Genomic DNA, 26,080 nt, shown 5'->3' with positions numbered 1-26,080 from the left:
GCCCAACCATCTGATGTGTTTTGTTAGCAAAGATGTCTAAACATTATTGTAAAAAATTTTAGATTTTGAGTTTTGCCTTTTTTGTTTTATGTTGTATATTCTAATGCTGAGCACGTGATTCTAAAATATTGGGCATATCAATGCTAAAATTCTCACATCTAATGAGTTTTGTCATTACAGAATATTTCTTGGTCAATTCTTGATAACGACAAAGTAAGCTCTAACGACCAAGTAAGCTCTAATTATTCTATTTGATCTCCTTGTTGTTTAATTGGAAATAATAAAGGGTTTTTGTAACAAAGATTGCAATTCAAAGTCAGCCTGGGTTGAAAAATCCCTAAGACTTCACTCCCAACTAAACTGCAAAGAGTCAGGCTGGAAGCATGGCTGAAGACTCTTAACTCTAAGCAGTCAAACACTGGAAGTGGCACTGTAACTCAAAGTGGTAGAGCACCAGCCTTGAGCAGAAGTGCTCAGGGACAGTGTCTAGACCTTGAGTTTAAATCTCTATGAATACTAAATAATACAAGCATCCTAGCAATGAGCACCTAGACTCAGCCAGTCTGGGGAACAAGGGACCATGGAGAGAAGTAAGAGGAGATGATGTAATATCAGCCACATTGTGCCTGCCCTTTCAAAATTAACCAGAGCCGGGAGGTCAATATATTAAGAAGCCTGCCCATCTAATGTCCATACTTGTCTACCTTTTAACTGGAAAACAATTTACATTCTTACCTGGAAAAGAATTTACATTCTTACCTTTGTTACCTGAATTCTCCTCTACCTAGTCACCAGATAGGGACATTTCTACCAACATTTTTCAGCCCCAAATCCTTCCTCTTGCCATTTATTTGCTCTCTAATATTTTTTCCAGGCCCTCAATGCCTCATGAGACTTTCTCCAGACTTCATCCAAGAGACTTGTCTCCTCCAGACTTCATCTATGGACTCACGCCCACCAAGGGACAGCTGCAGTTCACTGCCTTCTCTGGGAGGGAACAAAATTCTAGCCTTTTACTCCTAATTTCCCACCCCTTGTTAGCAGGAAGTAGCCAGAGAGAATCCATGCCCTATTTCATGATTACTAAAAGGCTGGAATGTAAGGTCTGCTCCTGGATGGCAAGCAGACTCTACCCTCCTTGCAGCAAAGTCTCTACCTAGTACCTGCATTACCTAGGCAACTGGCACACCTGGAAGAGGTCACATCTGAATTTGATGTCACCATATCTTTTCCACCCATACTCTAGATAAGGCCTACCCCAGGCGTAGTTGCTTTCTTTCCCAGGTCTTGCCCAGGCCTTTCCCAGCTGTATGGAGGGCCAACATGGCTTGGTGCCAGCCGAAATGATGAATAAACCTACCCCTTACCTGAATACCACGTGCATGGTGTGGTTCTTACTCAAACTCTCTTTACAAACCTAACAATCTGGGCGTTAATTTTGAATGTTTACTCTATACCACCTAAGCCACACCTTCACTTCTTCCTTTTACTACAAGTGAAGAATCTCTTAGGTTTATCTACTTGGGATAGCGTCGAATTGCAATTATCAAATTTGAACCTACCTAGTATCTAGCTGTAAGCCACTGGTGCTCTGCTAGAACTCACTTCTTAAGAATAAATATTCACAAAAAGAGGAGAAAACATATTTTTTCAATTACTTACGTGTTGTCAGATAAACCAAATCACTTGCTACTGGAAGAGAAAAAGAGAGAAGATAGGGATGAATATGGAGGAGAGACCCTCAAAGAAAGAAGAAGGGAAGGGAGGGTAAATGAGGGGAGAGGAGGGGAAGGATGAAGAGGAAAGGAGGGGGGAGCTGAGTAGAATTTTCTACTCCTCACTAAGGTATTGTTGAACAATCAGTGCCTTTATATAAAATATATAATATATAAAATACCAATTTACATGTAATAAAATACCAATTTACATGTATAAATTGGTATAAAATACCAATTTACATGTAATAACCTGTTAGTGTGCTTACTCCTGCACGAAGGAAGCCACAGTTAGGTTTCTGTTACAGAGAAGGCAAAAGTACACAATTTTAAGTGATTCTCAGAAACAATAACTGATATGCCAGGAATGCTACCTTACCCAAGCATTACTCTTGTTCCCTGCTCCAGTCTTCCTCTCAACAAGAATAACAGAAACAGAAGAGGAAGGAGATATCTGAGTAACGATCATCTTTCTGTTTACCCTTATCAATTTACCCTCATCCTCTCAAACACTAAAGCCAAAGGAGACTTAACCTGAAGTAGTGGGGGAAATTGGAGGGGGTAAAGTTCATTCTAAATGTGAAAGAGTTTAAATAATTGCGACAGCATTCCAAATATTGAAATAAAACCTTTTCAATTATTAATAAAAAGTAATTCTAAATTTATTGAAAATTTAGAAGACTACAGGGCTCACTACATAGTGGAATCTGCATAATTTAAACTGACTCCTGCTTCTATCATCAAAAATTGAAAATCATCCCTAAACTTCCAATGCTAGGTAAATTACACTTAAACTATGTGGATATAATGCAAAAACATGACTTTAAATTTAGACTGTTGAAGTGATAAGTGATGGAAATTAATGATGGATAGCATAGTGTTGAGAGCATGGAAATTATTTTCCTTCCATCTACAGTGTGTAGAGAAGAAAAAAGCTCTATTGGATGGTCCTGAAGGTCCAATTCTAAATTTAGGACAGAAGGTGAATAGTAAAGGAGACCTGTCTCAGCCATTCATAGATTAGAAATATAGAGAAATATCCTCATTTATGTAGTTCAAACATGGAAGTGAGGATGTGGCAAGCACAAAGCCCAATCCCAAAGGCAGAGATATTTAACAAAATACCATGAAGTTGAAATAAGTCTTAAATAAGGATCTGGGCTTAAAGGGAGTAGAGCAGAAGAATGGAGAAGGAAATGGTGGACTCATATACTCATATCACTCAATGTACATATGTGAGAATATAAGTAGGAAACTTGAAGGGATAGGTGGGGTTGGGTTAACGGAAGGAAGAAAATTGGAAGGATTGTCAATGATCCAGATGTATTGTACATTGAAATGTACATACCCTCTATTCCACACTGACATGATGGATCAAAGCCCATTTGCACAACTAGCTAAAGAGTAAAAAAATTTTGGTTTTAATATTAAGAGACCAGAAGCATAAACATTTAGAGATAAATAAAAGGATATCATTGACATATTGTTGAGGCTAGTGCACTTTTCAATATACAAATTGTCAAGCCTGCTGAAAATGAAATTTTTATTTTGCCAATTCTTTTTGCAAATTGCTTAAAATATAGAGAACCAAATTCCAACATCCCTTCACTTTCAATAAAAGTGTTATAGGTTTCTCGGTTGTTTCTAAATTTCTTAATGTAATGCATTGGAACTAATTTCATTCCACATTTAAATTTAAATTTTAAATCACTGAAGTCTGTTTAAATCCTCTCACTCAGGCACAGGTATGGATAGATAACTGATGTGTGCAGAATCAGAATTATTCAGAAGGCTGTAAATGGATACTTACCTAGTTTTTTCTCTGTTGTATCATAGAATACAGACTGTTCTAATTGGAAAAAGTTAGCTGTCCCAGGTTTTGTGCATATAAACACTCCATCAACATTTTGTTATTAGAGGATTATTCAAGTTTAGCTATATGTTGATTAGATAATGACTGAGAATGACAGAAAGTTGAGGGAAAACCATTTACACTTCAGTGAGGTGCTGACTTGTGTTTCACAAAGTGTTATGAAAGCTCTCCATGAGGAATCTAGCAGCTGCATTTCTAAAAAGTCTTTGGGTTGTTACACTTTCTGATGATGTATCAATTCAAGTACTTCTCGTTGGAGTTCCAAACTATTCAATGATGCTGAATTAGTTCTTTGTTACATTTTGCAGACCGGTCTTGGTGATGAAATGTGTGCTTTTCAATATTGCTCTCCCAATCCCATTCACAAAACACAGACAAAAACTATGTGAAAAAAGTTGTATTTGTTGACAGTGCATATGCTTTTATTTTTATTACAAACAGAATATAGTAAAAATTTTCATAGCAATTACACTGCACTAGGTTGTGGGCAGATTCTAATGTTAGTAATATACTGTGTTCACTTGGAGAATTTGAGTATCCAAAGTTTTAATATGCCTGTGGTCCTAAAAGCAATACCTTACTGATATTGAGTGACAAATACAACTTCCTATAAGTACAGAAGTTTTCCTTGTATCTTTTTAATATACAGATGGGTTACAGTTACATAAGTAATGAGTACACTTCTTTTTTTTTCTTTATTGTCGGTCGTGGGGCTTGAACTCTGGGCCTCAGTGCTGTCTCTCAGCTCTTCAGCTCAAGGCTAGTGCTCTACTATTTGAGCTACAGCACGACTTCCGGTTTTCTGGTGGTTTATTGGAGATAAGAGTTTCACGGACGTTCTTGCCCGGGCTGGCTTTGAACTGCGACCCTCAGATCTCAGCCTCCTGAGTAGCTAGGATTACAGGCTTGAGCCACCGGCGCCTGGAATAAGTAAATTTCTAATTGAGCGTTTTTACCCCCTCCTTTGTTTTCCCCTTACTATCCCTTCTCTTCAGAACACCCCAACTCATCCCTCCACTCCGTCTCTGATAAAGTGTCTTGTACATCTCATTGTTACAAGGAGTCAAATTGTATCCTTTCCTTGTATCTTAAATGAAGAAATGCTAGCTTGATTCTACTGATTCTACTTGTGTAGACACACCTAAAATCACTCGCTAAGTCCAAGAGCATATAAATGAAATGCACATCATTTATTGTCAGTCGGTATAGTTGTGTTCTACACATTTATTGAGAGGTAACAAATTATTCTCAAACTTTACTACATTAAAAATATTTTCTTCATTTCTTATTTCCTTGGCCAGGAAATCAGCAAGATCTCAGTCAGCATTTCTCTCATAGGAGTTTTCACACAGGTTGGTGAAATGTTGACCTGAGCTCCAGTCTTCTGAGGACTCACTCATCTGCTTAGGAATTGATGCTGGCTGTTGGAAAAGAGTTCAAGGAAGGATGCCTTAAAGTCTTAATATTTTATTCTTTACCTGTCTTTAAGAGCAAGCATTCCGTGGGGAGCAGGGAGACACCATATGATTTTTACATACTGAGATTTCTGAGTGACTTGATTTCCCTTGTACTGCATTTTGCAATTCGAATCTACCAGAACCTACCAGTTTTAAGAGATAAGAGGAGTGGTAAAGGAACTCTTAGAGACAAATGTATCTTCAACATAATTTGTTCCGAGCGTTCCATCTAAGGCATATTCGACAAATAGTGAAACTTGTGTTGCCTGTAACTATGTATCTTTCTTTATGTGTGCATGTATACATATGTTTACATATGTGTGTATTTCTGTGTATAGTAACATACATGTGTACATATATAAGGGCAAATGAAGACATATATGCATATATAAATATACATATATAAATATATGTACAAGAATATATATATATATATATATAATATATATATATAAAGTGTTCAGTGATTTAATCTATAGTTCCCAGCACATTGTCATTCTCACAAAGTATACATGATAAACTGCTCTGAGGATCTGTGCTCTATGATGGGCATCCTTTGTACTCACTTCCCCCATTACCTTGTTTTTCATCCCTGTGAACAACTTTGGTCTACTTTCCATAGGATAGCTTTGTTTTCATTACATGTAGTTACTTTTGCAGTCTCAACTCTCTAATAATGCTGCTTCATCCTAGGGCTAAGATTTTAGGTGTGGACATTTAATATCCCTCCTGATTCAGACTGTACTTGATGTTTTCTTTAAATAAATATTTTGTTCTTCAATGAAAAAGGTTGTTTGTCAAAGAAAAAGAACTTTTAGGTCACAAGTTAAAATATCTTATCCATCCCAATGATTCTTATGAGATAAAATTTGTAATATTATTAAAAATGAACAGGAATTCCAGATCTGTTGTTTTGCCATTTAGAATGGCAAAGAATAACATCACATCACTCTTATAATTCTTAAAGAATGCAAGGGAAACTGTTGGTCCCTATATGTTCCCACAAATTCAGTAGATCTTGAAGGATAATAGTAGACAGCAGAAATTCTAAGTAGCAGACATGGAGAATGAAAGAGAAAGAGAGGAATGAGAGAGTGTGAAAGAGGGAGAGAAATATCATAATACTGAAAGTACATAACAGATAAACAAGAGATGTATGAGAATATTCATACTGCTATCTTTAGATTCTACATGTATATTTGAAAGTATTTCATGTATGATATCCCATCAATATAAAATATAAAATGATTTTGATAAAAAAATAAAAATGATGCAGAAGATATTATAAATGCAAAAACAATCTTCACAGAAGCAAACTCTAAGAAATATCTCAAAACTTTGAAAAGGATAAAGTGGCTGAAAGTAGAATAAATTTAGAAGTATAACAATTCAAAAAAATATAAAAGATACCCATATATTTCAGTATATAACCCAAAGCAGAAAGCAAATATTGTTTAGATGATTTTTTTTAAAACACAGTCTCTCAGGTGCTGGGAAGGTGGCTCAGTGGTACAGTGCTTGCCTTGCATGCATGAGGCCCTGAGTTTGATTCCTCAGCACCATGTAAGTAGAAAAAGACAGAAGTGGTGCTGTGGCTCAAGTGGTAGCGCTCGCCTTGAGCTCAGGGACAGCAGTCAGGCCCCAGTGTTCAAGCCCCATGACCAACAAAATCAAAATAAAAAACAAACCAAAACAAAACACCGTTTCTCACTTTTGTGGCCTCAACTCTGTAATGATGCTGCTTCAGCTTAGGGCTAAGATTTTATGTGTGGATATTTAATATCCCTCCTGATTCAGACTGTACTTGATATTTTTTTAAATAAATATTTTGTTCTTCATTTTCTTTTTTGTAAATTCACATGCACCTATAAAAAATGATTTGGCCATCCCAGTAACCTTCTCAATGTACCCCCTGATGACGACTTACAAAAAGTTGTATTATATTACAAGGGAAACAATGCTACAAGTAAGAAAAACAATATCTAAATATTAATGATTAATAAAATTAAAAAACCAAACAGTTACCAGTGTTTTCAGTATTTGAAGTGTACTACATAGCAGATTTTACTATTTTCTCATATTCCTGTACATTTAAAACTGGATAAGATTATGATGTTTAACAAGAGTTTTATAGGCTATAAATAGTCTTTAAAGTTATCCACTAAGATTATTTTATATGACTCATCTCAGCATTTGTATATGGCTTATATCACCATTTGTTCCTCACTAACATATAAAGAAGGGAAGCCCTAAATTTAACAGAAACTGTGTAATTAACAAAGTTTTAACTCTTCACTCTGCTTCTTTACACAAATACTTTGCAACTTCTCATTAGTAATATTTCTTTTTTTGTTTGTTTGTTTGTTTTTGTTTTTGTTTGGTCCAGTCGTGGGGCCTGAACTCTGGGCCTGGGCGCTGTCCCTCAGCTCTTCAGCTCAAGGCTAGCGTTCTACCACTTGAGCCACAGCGCCACTTCCGGCTTTTTTCTTTTTGCTTATGTGGTGCTGAGGAATCGAACCCAGGGCCTCATGCATGCAAGGCAAGTGCTCTACCACTGAGACCACCTTCCCAGCCCTCAGTAGTAATATTTCTATAAACTGAAATGGACATACTTAGTTGCATATGTCTGCTACTATAAATCTTAAATACTTTATAGAAAAGTTTTATGACCTGCCAAACAGTCCTAATTTTGGCATATATAAGCAAATTCCCAAAATTAAATACTCTAAAACATTAAAACTTTTTAACAAACCTGAACACTTGCTGCAGTGTTCATTGTGACAGGTGCCTTGTATAGAATAATTGAATTTCTCCTCCTACACATCTCTTGAACAACAAATATCTGGAATTATTTTGTTTTTGACATGTGAATCTTGACTATTCTTAAATGTGTGCTTATGTAAGAAATACATTGTTCTAAAATTTCACAAGAATTCTTTTGAATTTACTTCTTTTGAAGTTTAAGAAAATCAGTTTAAGAAAATCAGTTCCAGTTTACATATAAAAATGTACTGTGCACAATTCAGCAGCACATTAAAAAAATGGAACAATACAGAGAAGATTAGCATGGCCTCTGCACAAGGTCGACATGCAAATTCGTGAAGCTTTTCATATTTTTACAACATCAGACGCTGGAGAGGATGTGGCCACAAGGGGACCCTATGGCATTCTTGGTGGGAGTGTAAACTTGTTCTACCATTTTGGAAAGCAGTATGGAGGCTCCTCAAAAGACTCCATATAAAGCTCCTCTGTGACCCAGCAATCCCACTTTTGGGGATTTACAAACAAGACCATACTAAAACTACCAGCACAACTATGTTTACTGCAGCATTATTTACCATAGCTAAGATATGGAGCCCACCCCGTTGGCCCTCCGTAAATAAATGGATCATGAAAATGTGGTATATATACACAATGGAATTCTATGCCTCCATCAGAAAGAATGACATGGCCCAATTTGTTAGGAATTGGAACGACTTGGAAAAAAAATTAAGTGAAGTAAATCAAGTCCAAAGAAACATACGTCCCATGGTTTCCCTTATTTTCAATACCTAATATATGTCTGGGATAAGCAGAAAAGATCAAAAGCTATGTGCATATGACCAGATAAGATGCTATTAAGTGAAATGAACCCCAAGATAGCGACACAAGTGTTTTTATTTTCTTTCTTGCTCTTGTTTCTAACATACTTATAATGTGAGATGTGATTTAACTGTTTCTCTTTATGTTCCCCCCCTCACGCTATACCCCTGTTTTCACTGTATTTGGAGTTGGTACACCTACATACTGTGTATACGTTTCTCTAATTTGGTGAGAGGAAGGGAAATACAAAATGCTTAAATAGTGTTACAGGTTGACCCCTTGTAACAATGAGATGTACAAGACACTCTGTTAAAAAATGAACTTAACAATTTAGGCAGGGGAAGGGGGAGGGTAGTGTATTGTGGAGTTTGGAGGGAAGGGATGGTGGGGGAAAACAAAGGAGGAGGTAACAATGCTTGTTAGGAAATGTATTCATTATTTGCTCATGCAAATGTCCTCTGTACAGTATTTTTACAATAAAAAGTATAAAAATGTTCTTAGATGGAAGAGTTTATTTTCTCTATTTTACCCATATAATATCATTAACAAAGAAATTGATGCAGAACACTGATATGAAGGTATTTTGAATAAATGTGCTGCTTGTGGAATTAAGTTATCTCAGAACAGCCACAAGGCACCACTGGGATGCAGAAGCTTGCTATGTTTTGAGGCTAAGAGCAGGGCTAGGTCTCATCCCTTTTACTACCAGCATTGATAACACACTCAGATTTACATTTACTTTGCCCTGATTGGCTTCCAACAGTTATCCACAGATCTCAGGCTCCTGAATAGATATCCAAAGTAGATAGGATTACAGGTGTGGCCAGCCAGCACAAGGCTTTCAGAATAAATTTAAAAGTAGAAGAAAATTTACTTCATCTTCTTTTGAAGCATTTTGGAGTGATTATATGTGAATTTATTTCGTTTTGGGATTCTTAAATGACATTATGTGAGGGTATTTAAAAGTTTTAGTACTTTTTTAAAAAAGGATACTGGAGCTGTGGGACAGAAGCCCCCTTTTAAAACCAAGAGTCCAGAGTCATTTTTGGAAAACAAGGTAAAATAGATAAAATAATTATTTTTTTTAAAAAAGCATAAAAACAGGTTTGCAAGTGTGGAGATTGCATCTGTCAGAGATAGTTACAAGACTAAGCCTTTTGTGTCTGTTTACAAAAATATCCCGTTAGTTAAAAAAAAAAAAAAGTAATTTTGGTAAATTGTCCTGGGCTATTGTCTAAACAGTCTTAAAATCCAAGGGTCCAAAGCCTGCCAAACCTATGCAATGTATCCTTAACCAGTCTGTGTAGGAATTTGCAGCCCAGCATGAGGTGAGACACTCCCTTGGACCCACTGAGAGATTCTGCTGCTGCTGCTGCTGCACACCCTAATGGGTAAAGTTTAAAGACAGCCTGACAGTCACCTGGAGGAAATCTACATTGTCACATAGACCACCCCCACCATGGTAAAAGAAGACTGACCTCCTGCCTGGCTCCATCACCTGAGACTGCATGCCAGTGGAAAACTCAGATCTTGTGGGACCTTCATTTTGGTGAAATCCAAAAACCCTCTCTATTCCCACAGTGGATATTGGGGGCAAAGATATCACTGTCTTGCTTGCCTCAGGCACTTCAGTGCATAGTGACTGGAAATCCACTCTATAGTCACAGCCTTGTTTGGCTCTGGTTTGGTAATACTCTGAGTGTGTTATCAATGCTGGTAGTAAAAGGAATGAGACCCAGCCCTGCTCTTAGCCTCAAAACCTAGCAAGCTTCTGCATCCCAGTGGTGCCTTGTGGCTGTTCTGAGATAACTTAGTTCCACAAGCAACAGGAAAAAATGGTCAGTGTTAAACTCTAGCCACAAACAAGCTCAAGGAATTGTAAAAAAGAGGAGGGTAATAAAGAAAGCTTTAGAAACAACTGGGAAAAATTGGTATCCTCTGGATTAAAAAAAATGTACGGGCCTTTCGTACTGTTAATTTTGTTACTCATAATTGGATCTTGTAAAAAGAGATCAGGACAGTCCATTTTTGGTTCTGAGATCCCAATACCAAACCGTAAATATAAAAGACTGTGCCAATTAAGGGACCAAGATTGGTCCCCGATGCTCTAGAAGAGGAGGGAATGAAGAGCTAAAGTGACTCCATTTTAACATTAACCCCACCGACTTGTAGCTGTGCTGCCCTCAGAATAACCCTGAATGAGGAACAGTTCTCAAAAAAAAAGCACGTTACCATCAACCCTGCCCACCCTTAAGGAACAGAACAGTTGCCTAATTGTTCCATCATAAAAAGTTAAGTGGGATCAACCCACTGAACTTGTGAACTTGCTTGTGTGGAAACCCCCTAGACTTGTTTGTTTGATACCATAAAAGCTGTGCTACTTTTGTACTAGGGGCCTCTTAGAGTCACCGGTTACAGAGTGCGTGGAGGACCAAGCTCAAGCTTTTAATAAACGTCTTTGCTGTTTGCATTGATTGTGATCTCTAGTGGTCTGTGAGAGGGCAACTGAAATCGGGTACTTCATTTCCACTGGAATTTCTTGAATGTCTTCACACTTTTTAAGGAATATTTTCTTATGTATAAAGTATGTAGCTAAAGGATTTTATTTATTTCCTGTTATCAATTTTTATATTTTTTATTTAACCTTTTCTACAATCTCGTTATTGCCTCTTGTTGCTAAAACCTCATGAGTTTCTCACTATTTGAAAGACCTATTTTGTTCTCTGGGTAAATTTCCATTTTATTTGATTTCTGAGCTGCCCAAATAATACTTTTTAAAGTTCATGATATATACTTCTGGCTGCTTTGTCATGTACACTTTTCCCTTACAGTCACAGTCCTGTTTGAATTGTGGTAATAAAATGCTTGTGGCTGGATAAATGATGAAACAAAGAAGGATATTCAGCTCACATCATGGTGAATATATAGTCCAAACCACATGGTTCTATCAAGGTAGGTGGCAAAAATAGGGATCAGCCATGTTCACAAAAGGGAAATGGGCTGGGCACCAGTAGCTTATTCCTGTAAATCTAGCCCTGTGAGAAGCTGAAATCCATAAGATCACATATCAAGGCTAGCCTGCACAAATTTTTGCTTGCTTTTTAATCTTGTGCATCATTCTAGTAATTTAACAAATGTTCTGACAGGAAGGAGGCAAGAGGGAAATTAAAATTTAATGGACTGCATTCTAAGGTATGGTTCCATTAACAAGTTTCTTTTGTTGTTGTTTGTATTGCTTTTTAATTATTTTTAATAGTTGTACAAAGGAGTTCCATTTAACAAAGCAGTTTATGAATACAATAAATTTTTGATCAGTGTCACAGCTTTGAGCATTCTCACTCATCCCTTCACTACTCACTCCTTCCCGTACTCTTCTTAATTTATGAGGATATATAGTGGAAACTTGACTGTCTTCTCCCCCTCTTCTCCTCTTCATTAGTAGAACCCCTTCTTCTCACTTCCCTTCCCCACCCACTTGAGTATCACTTCCTGGCATTTATTTTGTTGAAATTTAAATTAGCCTTTCAAAGGAACTATATTTTTTGAGATCTCTCATGAATCTACCATACATGTAGAATTTTTATATGTATTTCTGATTTATGAAAACAAAATTATCATTTGTACTATCTTCTATCATAGACAAAGAAAAAAGTTACTGTTTTGTATGGTAATGTCCTTGCAACATTGTTTTTCTTTTCTTTTTTGGGTACAATTTTTATTGTAAAAATGCTGTACAGAAGGATTACAGTTACATAAGCAAAGTAAGTACATTTCTTATTGATCATTGTTGCCTCCTCCTTTGTTTTCCCCCTATCATCCCTTTCATCCCACCTGCATAACTTATACTGAACCCCTCCAGGCTGAAGTTGTAAAATTCGTTTTCAACATAGTGTTTTGTACATCTCATTGTTACAAGAGGTCAAGCTGTATCCTTATTTAACCATTAGGGACACAAATATCTTTTTTACTTTCTAATATATTGTAATGTACCATGTGATTTTTTGTTGTTGCTTTGTATGTTCCTTCCCCATGTTATACTTCCTATTTTCACTCTATTTGATGTCAGTGTCCTGCATCTTGTATATATGCTTCTCTAATTCAGGGAGGGGAAGAGAAAATACAACATTTTTTATCTTTTGTAATTTTTCATGTGCTTGTTTAAGTTTATATTTTTAAAGTTTTTAAAATTTTAATTGTAAAAGTGATGTACAGAGGAGTTACAGTTACATGAGTAAGGTAATGGGTGCATTCATTTTTTTTTTTACTTTTTTATTGTAAAGTTACTATAGAGAGGGATTACAGTTACATGAATAAGGTAATGAGTACACTTCATATTGATCATTGTTGTCCTCTCCTTTGTTTTCCCCTGCTATCCCTTCTCGCCCCACCTCCCCAACTCCTCCCTCCCCCAATACCAAAGTTGTAAAGTTTGTTTTCAACATAGTGTCTTGTACATCCCATTGTTACAATAGGTCAACCTGTCTCCTTGTTTCAGCATTTTGTTATTTCCCTTCCCCTTCCCAAATTAGAAAGATGTATTTACAAGAAACAGGGCACTGGAATCAAATACGAGTTATATCATGGGGGAAGAACATACAAAAGAAACAAAAAAATCACATAATACATTGTAAGTACATTAAAAACAACCGCAACAAAGATGAAAACCTCTTGTGTCTCAATTATGGGAACTCTTTTGTTTAACTATTTAAAGATAAAAATATTTTTAAAAAGTCAGAATCATAGCCAGGTGTCAGTGGCTCACGTATGTAATCCTAGCTACTCAGGAGGCTGAGATCTGAAGATCACTGTTCAATGCCAGCCTTGGCAGGAACATCCATGAGACTCTTATCTCCAATTAATCACCAGAAAATCAGAAGTGGTGCTGTGACTCAAGTGGTAGAGTCCTTGCCTTGAGCTAAGAGCTCAGGGACAACACACAGGTCCAGTGTTCAAACCCTATGAACAACAACATCAGCAATGACAACAAAGAAGAATCATGATACTTGCAAATAATAGGAACTTAAACATGTATAACCTGTCACACAATAATGAAAACTTTGCATTATACTGTTCAATATTTTTACACACACACACACACACATGGTTCTACGTGTAACCCAAAAGCTAATCAAATACCTTAAACATTAATTATTGTTGAGGTACATTTTATCTCAGATATCCTTTATACAAAAACAGCTGTGCCTTTCAAATTCTAATGAAAATATTTTTGAGGAATAAATACTACAAAAGGCTTTCATATATTCCTGATTATTAATGTCCTTATTAAACTACTTAAATGTGACAAGTTAAAACTTTTTATATTTCCTTCATTTTTTATTTACCATAGAAAATGACTTTAAAATAATGATTTTTAAAGTACAGTATTTAATGTTCTCTCTTTAATTGTGATAAGAACACAACATAAAATCTATTCTCAGCATTTTTTTTCAATGTGCAGTACCATATTGTACATTAGAAGCAAAATATTAGACCACTGGTTTCTGGAACTTTTTATCTTATGTAACTTAAACTTTATTCTCCTTTCTCAACTTTGTTTGACTTGTGTCTAAAAATATCTGTATGTAACTTAACCTTTTCTTGCTTTAATTATTACTTACTTGCTATATGGGAGGAAGTAGAGAAGTTTGGAGCCATTCCTGTGTTTTTTAAACTTCTGTCTGTAACTTGATCTTTGAGAAGATAGAATGACAAAGTATTTAAAGAGAGTGCATTTTTATGAAAACATTCTTTGGATTTTTAAAACTTTCTTCCCCTAGTTTTGAGTTTTATATTTTCTTTTTGCTATTACTGGGGTTTGAACTTAGCGCTATATATTCATTTGGTTTGCTTATTTGACTGATACTTCATCCCCTGATCTATACCTCCAGCATAGATTTTGTTGGTTGTTTTGGAGATGGACAACTGAAAGATGTGTCATCAGGGTCTCAAATAGCAATCCTCTCAGTTGTAGCATCTAAGAAGGGATTATGATATGAACTACAAGTGACTCTCCAAATTTTCGATTTTGTGCTCAGGTAAATTTAATAATGTCCAGTTTCAAAGCATATGTTTATTTAAATAGATGCTGTTTTTGAATTGACAGATGAAATTATATTCCATAAAATATTCTATTGGGAATGTCTGTTTCATATTAATTGTATTAACTCTGTCTACTTTTAACATTTCTGACATTTTATTTCCTTGGGAAAAGTTGATTAAAAAGTAACTTGAAATTAACAGCATTCTTAACCTGGTCCCAAAGCCTTAATCAGACTGTGTATGTCCTTGACTATACTATGGGCACCAATGTTGACAGAACCTTTTTTTCTGAAACAGAAGATAGGTATATATGATCTGTCTTCAACATTTTCTTGATGCCCTTCCCCCCAGTCCCATCAAGCACAATATTTGAAGCAAAAGAATCCTTGCTCTGGGGTTATCCCCTGGGCCAACTGGATAAAATGAGCAACAAAGGCAAAGCTGATTGGTGACACTGTTGAGGTTTGGAAAGAAGGCAATCTTGGATGATAAAATTTGACAAATGCAAGAGACTAGTCTAGGAAGAAGACTTCAAAGGAACATTATCCCACTTCTCAGGTAACTCTCAGGCCAAGGCCACGTCCACTGATACAATTATGTCATCTGCTGGATTAATAAATGATTGCATTGAAGATAGGTGTTAATTTATAAACCTGGTCTTCAACCAGAGTGCCAAGAACAAGGAAATCTCTATCTCTTCAACAATTTTTGCTGGGAAGGTTGGATATCCATTTGATAAAAAAATAAAATTTGATCCTATCACCTATCATAAACACAAGTCAACTCAAAATAAAAACTAACCAAACACAAAACCTGTAAACTCTTAGAGAAAAGCCACATGGAGGAAAAGCTCATTATCATCAATGCTGACAGTGATTTCTTTTGTATGACACTTAAAGCAGAGACAAAAGCAAAATAGTCAGGTGGGACTAAGTGGAACTAATGTAACTTCTGCACATCTAAGGCAGCAATCAACATGAAAAATATGACTTATGCAATGATAAAAATATGTATAATTATTTAACACATAATATACATTCATGTCCAATACACATAAACAACTCCTACAACCCAATAGCAAAAAGAATGAAATAATTTGATTAAAAATTACAGATAATACATTTGAACATAATTTCTTACAAGGAGACATTCAAATGCACATTACATATGCAAAACTATTCCTACCATCACTAATCATCATATTAACAAGAATGGGGTTGGGTTTGCAAAATTAAATTTGCAAAAGGAAATTCAATCAAGTGCATGAAAGCATAATATTGGGAACTGTTAGGATGTTACATAAGAAAAGCAGTATAAGAATCATAAAACATGATAAAGCATTTGTAAAAAAACTATAAAGTACATGCATAGACAATAAACATACATGAATTTTCTAGGAAAATGGTCGCTTTCTTCTTTCTTCTTAAAAATAGTGTTCAATATATTGAATCTATGCCAGGTGTAATAAAAACTGAAACACTGAATTTTAAAGAGTAAGAATTTTAAGTGGATAAGTATTAATGAGAGACAAATTAACCAAGAAAATTAACTAGGAAATTAAAAACAACGCACACAGATCCTTGTGGTGTCAACGTGAAAATTCTGTACCATTCTGTGTACTTCCTAGAAATGTCATAGTTGGCCCATATTTTGTAGGTAATCACTAGATTTTTTTTTTATTAATTCTGTTTAGTACCAAGAAATCATCCTTATTGTCCAAGAGGTCCAGGACCTAGACTGAAGTAAAGTCTTAGTATACATCACTTGTTTTAATAAATAAGCAAAACAATGAGCAATTTTCCTCAATAATTTGAGATTAATAATCTATATTCAAGTCATTGTGAGGAGAAGGGCTTTAGTCAAGAGACTTTAGACTTTCTTTAAGGCTTCTTTGTTGAAGAATCTTAAGAAAAATAGTTGAACATAGATGCCATTAAGAAACACCTGAAGCAGACACCCTGAAAACATTACAGAATGGAATAGGAGAAACTCTAGACCTCCTTGGCACAAGCCAAAGAATTTTCTTAGTAAAGACCCAGAAACACAAGTCAATGAAAAATCGAACAATGAGATTGTATTAAATTGCAGAGTTTTTGTATGGCAAAGGACATAGTTAGCAAGATCAGTAGAAAGCCAATGGACTAGGAGAAGATCTTCACTTTCCATACAACAGACAAGGGTCTAATATCTAAAATATACTTGGAACTCAAAAATTTAAATCCCCTCAAAACAAATCCTCAACGAAACAACCACCACAGTAATAAGTGGGCAAATACTTAAAGAGAGACTTAGCTGAAGAAGAAATAAGAATAGACAATAGACACATGAAAAAATGCTAAATTTCTCTGGCCATAGAAGAAATGCAAATCCAAACAAAAGTGAGATTCCACCTCATCCCAGTTAAAATGACTATAATCAAAAATCTCCTAACAACAGATGCTGGAGGGGATGTGGCTAAAAGGGAGCCCTACTGCATTGTTGGTGGGAGTGTAAAGTTGTTCAACCAAGTTGGAAAGTAGTATGGAGTTTCCTCAAAAGACTACACATAGAGCTCCCTTATGATCAGCAATCCCACTCTTGGGCATTTACTCAAATGATCACAAACAAGGCCATACTAAATCTACCATCACAACTATATTTATCACAACATTATTAACCATAGCTAAGATATGGAACCAACACAGATGCCCCTCAGTAGATGAATGGATCAAGAAAATGTGGTATATATATATATATATATATATATATATATATATATATATATATATATATATATATATATATATATATATATACAATGGAATTCTATGCTTCCATCAGAAAGAATGACACTGGAAAAAAAAAAAACTTAGAAAAAAAGCATAGTAAGTGAAATTAGCCAGGCCCAAAGAAATATAGAATCCCTTAACATTATTCTCGATGCTCTTTAGAAAGCAAATATATTTCTGTTCCTGAATAAAACAGAGAATTAAAGATTTAGATAAATTACACTGAATGCTGCCAGTGGTGTCTCCTCCAGTGAATGTGAAAATACATTTAGCATGAAAACTAGGACCAGATGTTACCTTAACAATCATCTTTCAAGTGTATCCAGTGAGCTGCCCTGCTCCCCAATGCTCTTTTGACTTCTCATAATGAAGATGGTTTTCTTATGGGTATGAAAGCATAGAAAAGGTGTGACTGGCAGTGGTGATTTAAGACATAATCATGTTATGAACTTCCTTTGTGAAATTGGATAGCAATTCACCAACATACAAAGAAGCTGGAGAATCCTGCAGTAGTAGATTTCTTCTCTTCACCCTGTCGCACAGAGATAGGGGAATTTTCTTGCCATGTATTAGGCAAGAGGAAAACAAGGGACATAAAGAGTGCTTGTGATTCCATTCTACTCCATTTAAAATAAGCAACGAGGCAGAGAATTCTAGGGGGAACACAAGCTCTGGTGACAGGATTTCATCTATAGTTGAAGTGTTAAGGAACCACTCCACTGGGAAGAGTGTCATTCTACAGGACAGACCTGAGGGTCTAATGGATGACTTCATCCTGTCAAGTCAGCCCAGACAAATGGAATTAAAGTGTTTTCACTGATGGAATCCAAATAGTGCAGGTTCACAAGATAGCACCCTTCCAGGACTCAAGCATCAACCAACACAGATAAAAGAAAGAGCTTTGAACCAATCGAATACTACATAGGTGAAGGATTCTGTGTGGACACAATTAATATGTATTTGCTTTCTGAATCAAATTTGCCTCCCTTATATAGTAAACAAAAATATGCTGTCAATTTTAAAATAAGGGGAAAAACTTTTTTAATGAACCACGTTTGCGACATAATCAGGCTAAAATGTGAGTTATAATAGGAGTTTGACTTCAGAAATATCCATGATTTAATGTCTCATCCAAGAATTTAACATAAAATTATGTTGAATTCGATGTGTGCTTCCTTGTTGCTCTTTGAATCTTCTCCGCCTTCTCATTTAGAATCTGCTGATATCAACTTCTTTGCAATCTTCAAGATATTTTCTTCAGACTAAAATATATTTCCTACCCTCTGGTTCAAGTGTCCATTTCTTGTAAGTGGTCACCCTAGATTACTCTAGAAATCTAGAGTTACTTCTCTTCAGGAAACCTGTGGATGGGACATCCTTCCAGAACCAGAAATGTCCTGCTGCCTATCACCCACGTCCTTCATGACTAAAACCAATAACAATGGTTTCCTCCCATCACCTCAAAATTAATTGTGTGATGATGAGTGAATGAATGAAGTTCAGATTGAAAATAATTCTTATTCCAAGTCCTTTCAAAAGTGTTCATTCGGGGCTGGGAAGGGGGCTCAGTGGTAGGTTGCTTGACTTGCATGCCTGAGGCCTTCGTTTCGATTCATCAGCACTACATAAGCAAAAAGAAAAAAGCCGGAAGTGGCGCTGTGGCTCAAATGGTACAGTGATAGCCTTGAGCTGAAGAGCTGAGGGACAGCGCCCAGACCCGGAGTTCAGCCCCCACTACCGGACCGAAAAAAGAAGTGTTCATTCAAAGTAAGAGGGAATGTATACATTTTTCTTTAAAACAAAAATTACAGCCATTGTTTTTTTCAGCACCTCATGAATACAGCACTGAAGGAATCTGCTGAGGTTAAGTCAATAATTTTGGTGTCACACACACCTGGTGTCCCAGTGACCAGGCTATGTGTTAAAAAAAATCTACTTTGTGTGTCAGCAATTAAAGTTGAAAACTGCAGAAGGGACTGTAATTCAGGGGAAGAATTTAGATTTCCTAAAATAGCGAAATTTCACATGCAGAAAACAAAAACAGATTTTAAAAACTCCCCAAGAGCAGCAAGAATAGGATATGTGATAGGGGAGGAGAGAAGGATTTTACTAAAATTCTGTCCAGAAGTGACTACATAATGTCACAAAATGAACAAGTCTTCACACATCAATACATTCAGAAGTCTGTACCCCCATCTATGATGTGGCTCAGGACTTACATTGCTTTGCCATTACTATTGCACTGAAAGTGCATTTCTTTTACTGCCTTTTAGGTATGCAGGAGAACAACTTAACTTCCTTATTACTTCCACCCTAGCTGGAGGAGCATTTAGAAGAAACATTGAGAAGCTATTCATTGATCTACTTAGTTTTGAATTTACTGTGTGGTTTTGTTGGCAAAAGTGAACATACTTTTATACAAAAATGTATGAACCCCTAGGAAAATGAAAACCACCTTTTTGCCCCCTATCAGCACTCTGACCACTAGCTGTCATGTCCCCACAGGACGGCTAGTGTTATTTAAAAGACTCAAGTATTTAGATAATACAATTTTCTCTACTTTAACATTATCCAGTGGCTTTCTGAGGAGCATTATGTTCTATTTTTCTTCCTTGTTAACTCTTCTTCCTTTAATGGCAAGCCCTTTTTTGCCACATACCTCCAGAGCAAGGCTTTTGCGAAGACAGAGATTTTTTTTTGCCTTTGCTGTTATCCTCAATTTGGATTTTCTCTCCAACATAGGTTGGCTTATCTCCCTTCATTTCCCAACTTAACTAGCACTTCTTCTGGGAGTCCCTTTCTTGAACATTTTTTCTGAATATGTAACCATCCATTTTAGTCTCATGTAGGATTGTCCAATTTAATTTCTATCATTAAAAGTTTTTTTCCTCAAATTATTTGCTGAGTTCACTTAAGGCTTCCATTCTTAAGTAACTGAAATTCTAAGAATAAAACCATGCACATAATAACTATTTTTAAAAACGAGTTAATAAGCCCCTAAATATACCCTAGAATTTGCAAATATTTTGTTATTTACTTCAGGTAGTTCTGTTCTAGATTTCCCATGGAACAAAAAAATCTACGATCTACCAAGAGCCAAACTGGCATCAACTCTCATCTTTCTTCTTTACCACTAATGGTCCAATCACTCAGATATAAGGCAGAAGGATTCAGGCAGCTGTTTTAAGAAGGTGATTAAGGCCACATTAACATCAACAATATGATGGCTTAAGAGGCAACATTTAATATTTGTAGAAACGATTACGTATAACGGTAACACTCTTAGTCAAAAACACCAGAAATTTTGTGAGAGGAATGAGAACACCACAATAAAAATGTAGACTGAAACAGAAAACAGCATGAAAGTTGAACATTCGTGTTGCCAGATTTCTCTTTATTGACTCATCTTTGATAAAAGTGTAAACAATGCTTTCGTTTGTACCAATTTCTTATAGGTCTCTTAAGTAAATTTCACTCTAGTACCACTAAAACTAACATTTACTTCATGAATACAGAATGTGTTCATTGTGTCCGTACTAAGTAATTATTATGTAATTTAACATTTTCAACAGCTTGTCAAGCTGCAAAGTAGATCCTCATGGAAGATTGTAGCCTCAGAGAACCTGAAATCTCCCAGTTGCTATCTGGTAAAGCCAGTATTTAATCCCTGGTTAATTTGTCGCCTGATCCCATGGTTAACTAATTTAATTGTTTTATTTACTCTCAAGCTGAAAAATAAATTATGATATGTAAATGGAAAATTGGGCTGTTATCATGTAGAATTAAGTGATAATTCCACTTGTACCTTTTATTATTTTCAACCTAAAAATACAATAAAAATTTTCACATTTTGAGCATCTATTAGCCCATAGTACATTATTAATTATATTGTATGTAATCTATTGGCTCATTATGCATGGGCATTCATTTTGATATGTCCATATGTGCATAGAGTGTACCTTGTTTAGCTTTCTCCTTTCCATTTTTTTTCCTTCATCCATTCTCCCAGCTTTACAAACAAACCTCAATAAGCTTCATTGTTTCATTTTCATACCTGTAGGAAAAGAATATCTACCATATTTATTTAAAATAAATTTCAGACTTACTATGTTGCTATATCCTTGTCTGATTTCTTGGTTGACTGAAACTTTGTTAATGCCTAAACCATTTAGCTTGCATTAGTTTTCAATATAGCTTCTACTTTATGGAGGTATGAGTGGTAAAGATTTCAGAAAAGCATGTAATTTGCACAAAGTGAGCTATCTACTGATTTTTCAAGGTTATAAGAATAATATGTAAATTGGAGAACAAAATTGGTCTTAACATGTACTTGTCTACAGAAAAGCATGAACAGAAAAGCATAGAAGATCAAGTGATTGGAGTCATTCCTTCTAAAGTTATAGATTTAAGTAAGAGACTCAAGAATAATATGTACACAATTTTTAATTACAGGTTAGTGTAGGAATATTTTTAATCAAAATGATCTGATAGAAAAATGAAAATATCTCCAATGTTTGTATAAAAACAGTTTTATAAATTTTGGGGGTTAAATTGATCCATATTCGCATCTTGACAAAGATATAATCACCAAGCAGGGCACTGGTGACTCACACCTGCAGCTATTCATGAGGCTGATATCTGAGGATCTCATTTCAAAGACAGTGGGGTGGAAAAGTCTGTGAGACTCTATTCTCCAATAAACAACTCAGTAAAAGCCAGAAATGGAACTGTGCGTCACGTGCTAGCTTTGAGCACAAAGATGCGCTGTGACAGCACCCAGCCCCTGAGTTCAACCCCAGGGTCAGGAAGATAGATAGATAGATAGATAGATAGATAGATAGATAGATAGATAGATACATCACCATTGAGTGATTTATCCTCCTGTTAATATTATTGTGATCTTGCTTCATTCTGACATCATGGTGTACTAAAATACCAGATTTCTTTCTGTATGGATGTGATAAGATTGCTTTGCTTGAGCCTGGGGTACATCTCAATGGTATGGTGCTTGCTTAGCATGTCTGAGGCCCTGGATTTGAGCACTAGCTTTACAAAAAAAAAAAACAGAGAAAAAAAGAAACAGCAAGGGTGGTCAGGCAGGGTAGCTCAAGTGATGGAATGCTTGCTTAGCAAGTGGAAGACCCTGAGTTTATAACCCACTTCTGCCAAAGTGAAACAAATCAATGATGACAAAAATCCTCTAAATAATTTTGTGATGAACATATTTGACAATGTGAGCAAATTTCTTAACACTGTTTGCGGCCTATAGTAATACAAAACATTTTTCCTTAAGTCACCTTCATTTTGAATCTAATATATAAGAAGCTAAATTCAATTTTCTCTAAGATGTAAAAGTAAATAATTCTATAATTTTAAGATAACCAATGAGGAAGACAAACTAGCCAGAAGAAATATTATGGAGTTACTCCACTCTAAAAAATGAATATTTTGGGAAGGGAAAAAACAAATCATTTAAATAAGGATACAGGTAGACCCATTGCAACAATGAGATGTACAAGTCGTTATGTTGAAAAACGAATTTACAACTTTGGGGGGGGATAGGGTGTGTGGAGGTGGGGGGAGTATGGGAAGGGATGGGAAAGGGAAACGATACTCTCATACACACATGTAATGTATCCCAATTAAGCCCACTCTCTCCATTTCTTTAACTCCTCCAAACAGCCTCTATCCATAACCAAAAGGAAAACTTTAAAAAATGATCTCACTACAGGAATCTGGCTTGCCTATAAAAAAAAAAGTGAACCCTAATAGGCTCGAAGGAGGAAATTAAATATTCCTGGCACTGAGGGGGGTTTTGCCTTTGTTAAACTGAGCACAGTGACACACGATTGGATGTGAAGAGTTGCTTTGTAGGTAAGCAAGCTAAATTTAGTATGATTCATTTCTAGTACTGTGTTCGATTTAATCTTGCAAAAATCAATAAGCCAGTTATCTTTTTCATTCCCTCCTGAATATCTGCCTCATGCCATTAATCTGAGTTTTGTGGGCACAGTAGCTTAGATGGATGCTATCTTTAAAGCAATAAGATGGCTCTTCCTTTAACTAATCTCTTTGCTTGGGAAACATCAGAACTTCTTCTTTCTTGAGGCACCATGAAGACATAGGTAATGCCTAGTGTCTTATGGCCCAGATATTCTCTATGGTCTGCAGAAAGATGTCATGCCAACTCTGCTTTTGTTCTTCAGGGAAGTAATATCATTTGTGGAAATGCAGAGGGAATATGGAAACTCCTAGCTACTGGTGTTAGAGATGAAGATGAAACAATTAAGAAATAAGCTACTTATAAGCCAAGTTTCATTGTGCCATCCACTGTTTATTATAGTGTTTATCATATGTCAGAATCAAAATTAAACATGCATGCACTAACATTTTTACATCTTGCATTTTATTTTAACTCTATATTTCATAACAAAAATGTAATTACATTACAAAGACAAATAAGAACAGCATAAGTTATTTGCATCAGTTGAGAAGGGTTCTCTGGTATAGAGAGTTCCCAACACATAGGAAGTCTCTTTACTAGCTTGTCACAGGTGGCTCATGTCTGTAATCCTAGCTACTCAGAATGCTGAGATCTGAGACTCACAGTTCAAAGCCAGCCCTGTCAGGAAAGTCCGAGAGGCCCTGATCTCCAATAAACCACTAGAAAACCAGAAATGACTCTGTGCCTCAAGCGGTAGAGCACTCACTTTGAGCGGAAGAGCTCAGGGATAGTGCCCAGGCCCAGAATTCAATCTCCACAACCAAGAAAAAAAAAAGAAAGAAAAAAAAAAAAAGGAAATAAAAGCTCTTTACTTATGATTATGGGTTACCAGGAGAAAAAACAAGGCTTGACAGGATACTGGAAGGAGTTAGTTGGGTATCTCCAGATAAAGGAATTCTTAGTAGCATTCACAAAACTCACATTTCCATTTTCGAGATCAAGAAACACACCAATGCGGCCCACTGGTCTCTCTATAAAGTAAGGAAGCAATGGAGCGGTGGTAAAGATACTATAATGAATGTTCCCCTTGCCAGAGAAAAGAAGAAAAATATCCTCAGATTCATTCAGAATAAGGTTGCTCCCTATTGCTGAATTTCTGAAGACGCCCACAGCCCAGGTGGAGAAGCCTTGGACACTGAGCTCCCAGTAATGTTTCCCAGAGCTGAACTCTTGGATTCCTGAAAGAGCAACATAGTTGGATTCTTCATGATTCTGAATCAAATGACAATAGGTGATCTCCACTCGATAATGGTTGAGGTTATCCATCAATCTAGGAATGGGAGGAGGACTGAGCTCTGGCTTCTTCAGCTGGGGCATGAAGAGCAAGGCACTCTCGCATCTTTCCAGGGTGTCTTCTAAATGCCGCAGGAGTTCCAGGTCTAGCTTTTGGTAGGTTTTCATCAGCTCCTGATATATGTTTCTGAGGTCACTGCTTTTCTGAAGCATTTGGGTTTCCATTGTCCTGAGTTGCAGAAAGATGACTCTTCCTTTCTCTTTGAGTATCTCCGAAAGTCGTATTTCCTCCTCCCGGAGACCCAGATGCAGTGCTGAATAAAAATCTTTGGTCATCTCCCTGTGTAGATTCATGTACCAAACCCACTGGTTGATGATGTTCCTCTTCTCGTATATATTGCTCTGGTTTTTTTGTATCTTCTCCCATATAGTGTCCATTTCCTTTAAAATAATCTTTCATTTGTCTGCAGCAATACAGTCGACAGGTTGGTGTCTGTGAGCCTCATGTTCCCGAGATGGGGAGCAGTGAGGACACAGCAGGCTCTTGTCCACTTCACAAAACATCTGCTTGGTCTCCTTGTGTGTGCAGCATGTATGCTCCTCGGAGCTCAGGAATTGTCGGAGGCTGATTTGTCGGCTGATGGACACCAGACTCTGTAGGGCAATGTTGGTTTTGAGCTCTTCTTGCTGAGAGGGTTGCCTGCACACAGGGCACCTGGCTGGAGTCTCAGCTTCTTCCCAGAGGAGGCGCAGACACGGTCGACACAAACTGTGCCCACAGTGGATGGTGACTGGGTCGATAAAGGTTTCCATGCAGATGGGGCATCTCAACTCTTCCTGGAAGGCTTGGGCAATGTCCCACTCCATCTTTCCAAACAAAGAGGATGGAGAGAGCTGATTCTCCTGCTCTGGTCCTCACCACTGGCAAGCTCTCTCCAAGTGCTGTCCATGGCAAGGCGGTGGGATGTGCGGAATAGCTTGATTCCCTAGTTCCATTTTTTTACACTTGGGGTGGGAGGGCTTAGAGAAGGGTGTGTAGAGAAGGGTGTGCAATTCATTTCCATATCAATTGGAATTGAGATTAAAAACAAGGCCCCACCCTTTTACTGTTGCTTTCAGTGAATTTCTGGTACAAGTTGTGTTTGTCCTTGTTATAACTATGCTCCGAACAACCATTGGAGTATCAAAGTTTATCTGATTTGGAAAAGGGAAGTGGAATCATAGATCAACCAAGGGGGAAGCAATGCAACAGTGATACTCACTAGACACTGTGTTAGAAATGAGCTTTACAACATGGGAGGGGGCAGTCACGAGAACCGAAAGCAGGAGAAAGGGAGGGGATAACACCTTAGGAAAAGAAATATACTTGGTACCTTTTGTTTGTTACTATAACCTTTCTGTGCATCACC

General features: G+C 36.5%; 1 protein-coding gene and 1 non-coding gene across 2 annotated transcripts; one reads left to right on the top strand and one right to left on the bottom strand.

Moving 5' to 3' along the window:
* Window positions 1–8,058: 8,058 nt before the first annotated feature.
* On the top strand, window positions 8,059–8,163 carry LOC122095814. The gene has a single exon (XR_006145209.1). It is a non-coding gene; the product is annotated as a U6 spliceosomal RNA (small nuclear RNA).
* A 16,100-nt stretch (window positions 8,164–24,263) lies between these two features.
* On the bottom strand, window positions 24,264–25,109 carry LOC122095798 (tripartite motif-containing protein 43-like). Its single transcript, XM_042666129.1, has one exon. The coding sequence runs from the start codon at window positions 25,107–25,109 to the stop codon at window positions 24,264–24,266; it is 846 nt and encodes a 281-aa protein (XP_042522063.1).
* Window positions 25,110–26,080: the final 971 nt, after the last annotated feature.

The sequence above is a fragment of the Dipodomys spectabilis genome, unplaced genomic scaffold, assembly GCF_019054845.1.
Source record: "Dipodomys spectabilis isolate Male_0828 unplaced genomic scaffold, ASM1905484v1 ptg000362l, whole genome shotgun sequence".
Taxonomy (NCBI): domain Eukaryota; kingdom Metazoa; phylum Chordata; class Mammalia; order Rodentia; family Heteromyidae; genus Dipodomys; species Dipodomys spectabilis.
This window is presented reverse-complemented; position numbering and strand designations above follow the sequence as displayed.

Coding starts and splice junctions, on each gene's coding strand:
- LOC122095798 (XM_042666129.1), bottom strand. CDS start 25,109: ATGGACACTATATGGGAGAAGATACAAAAAAACCAGAGCAATATATAC.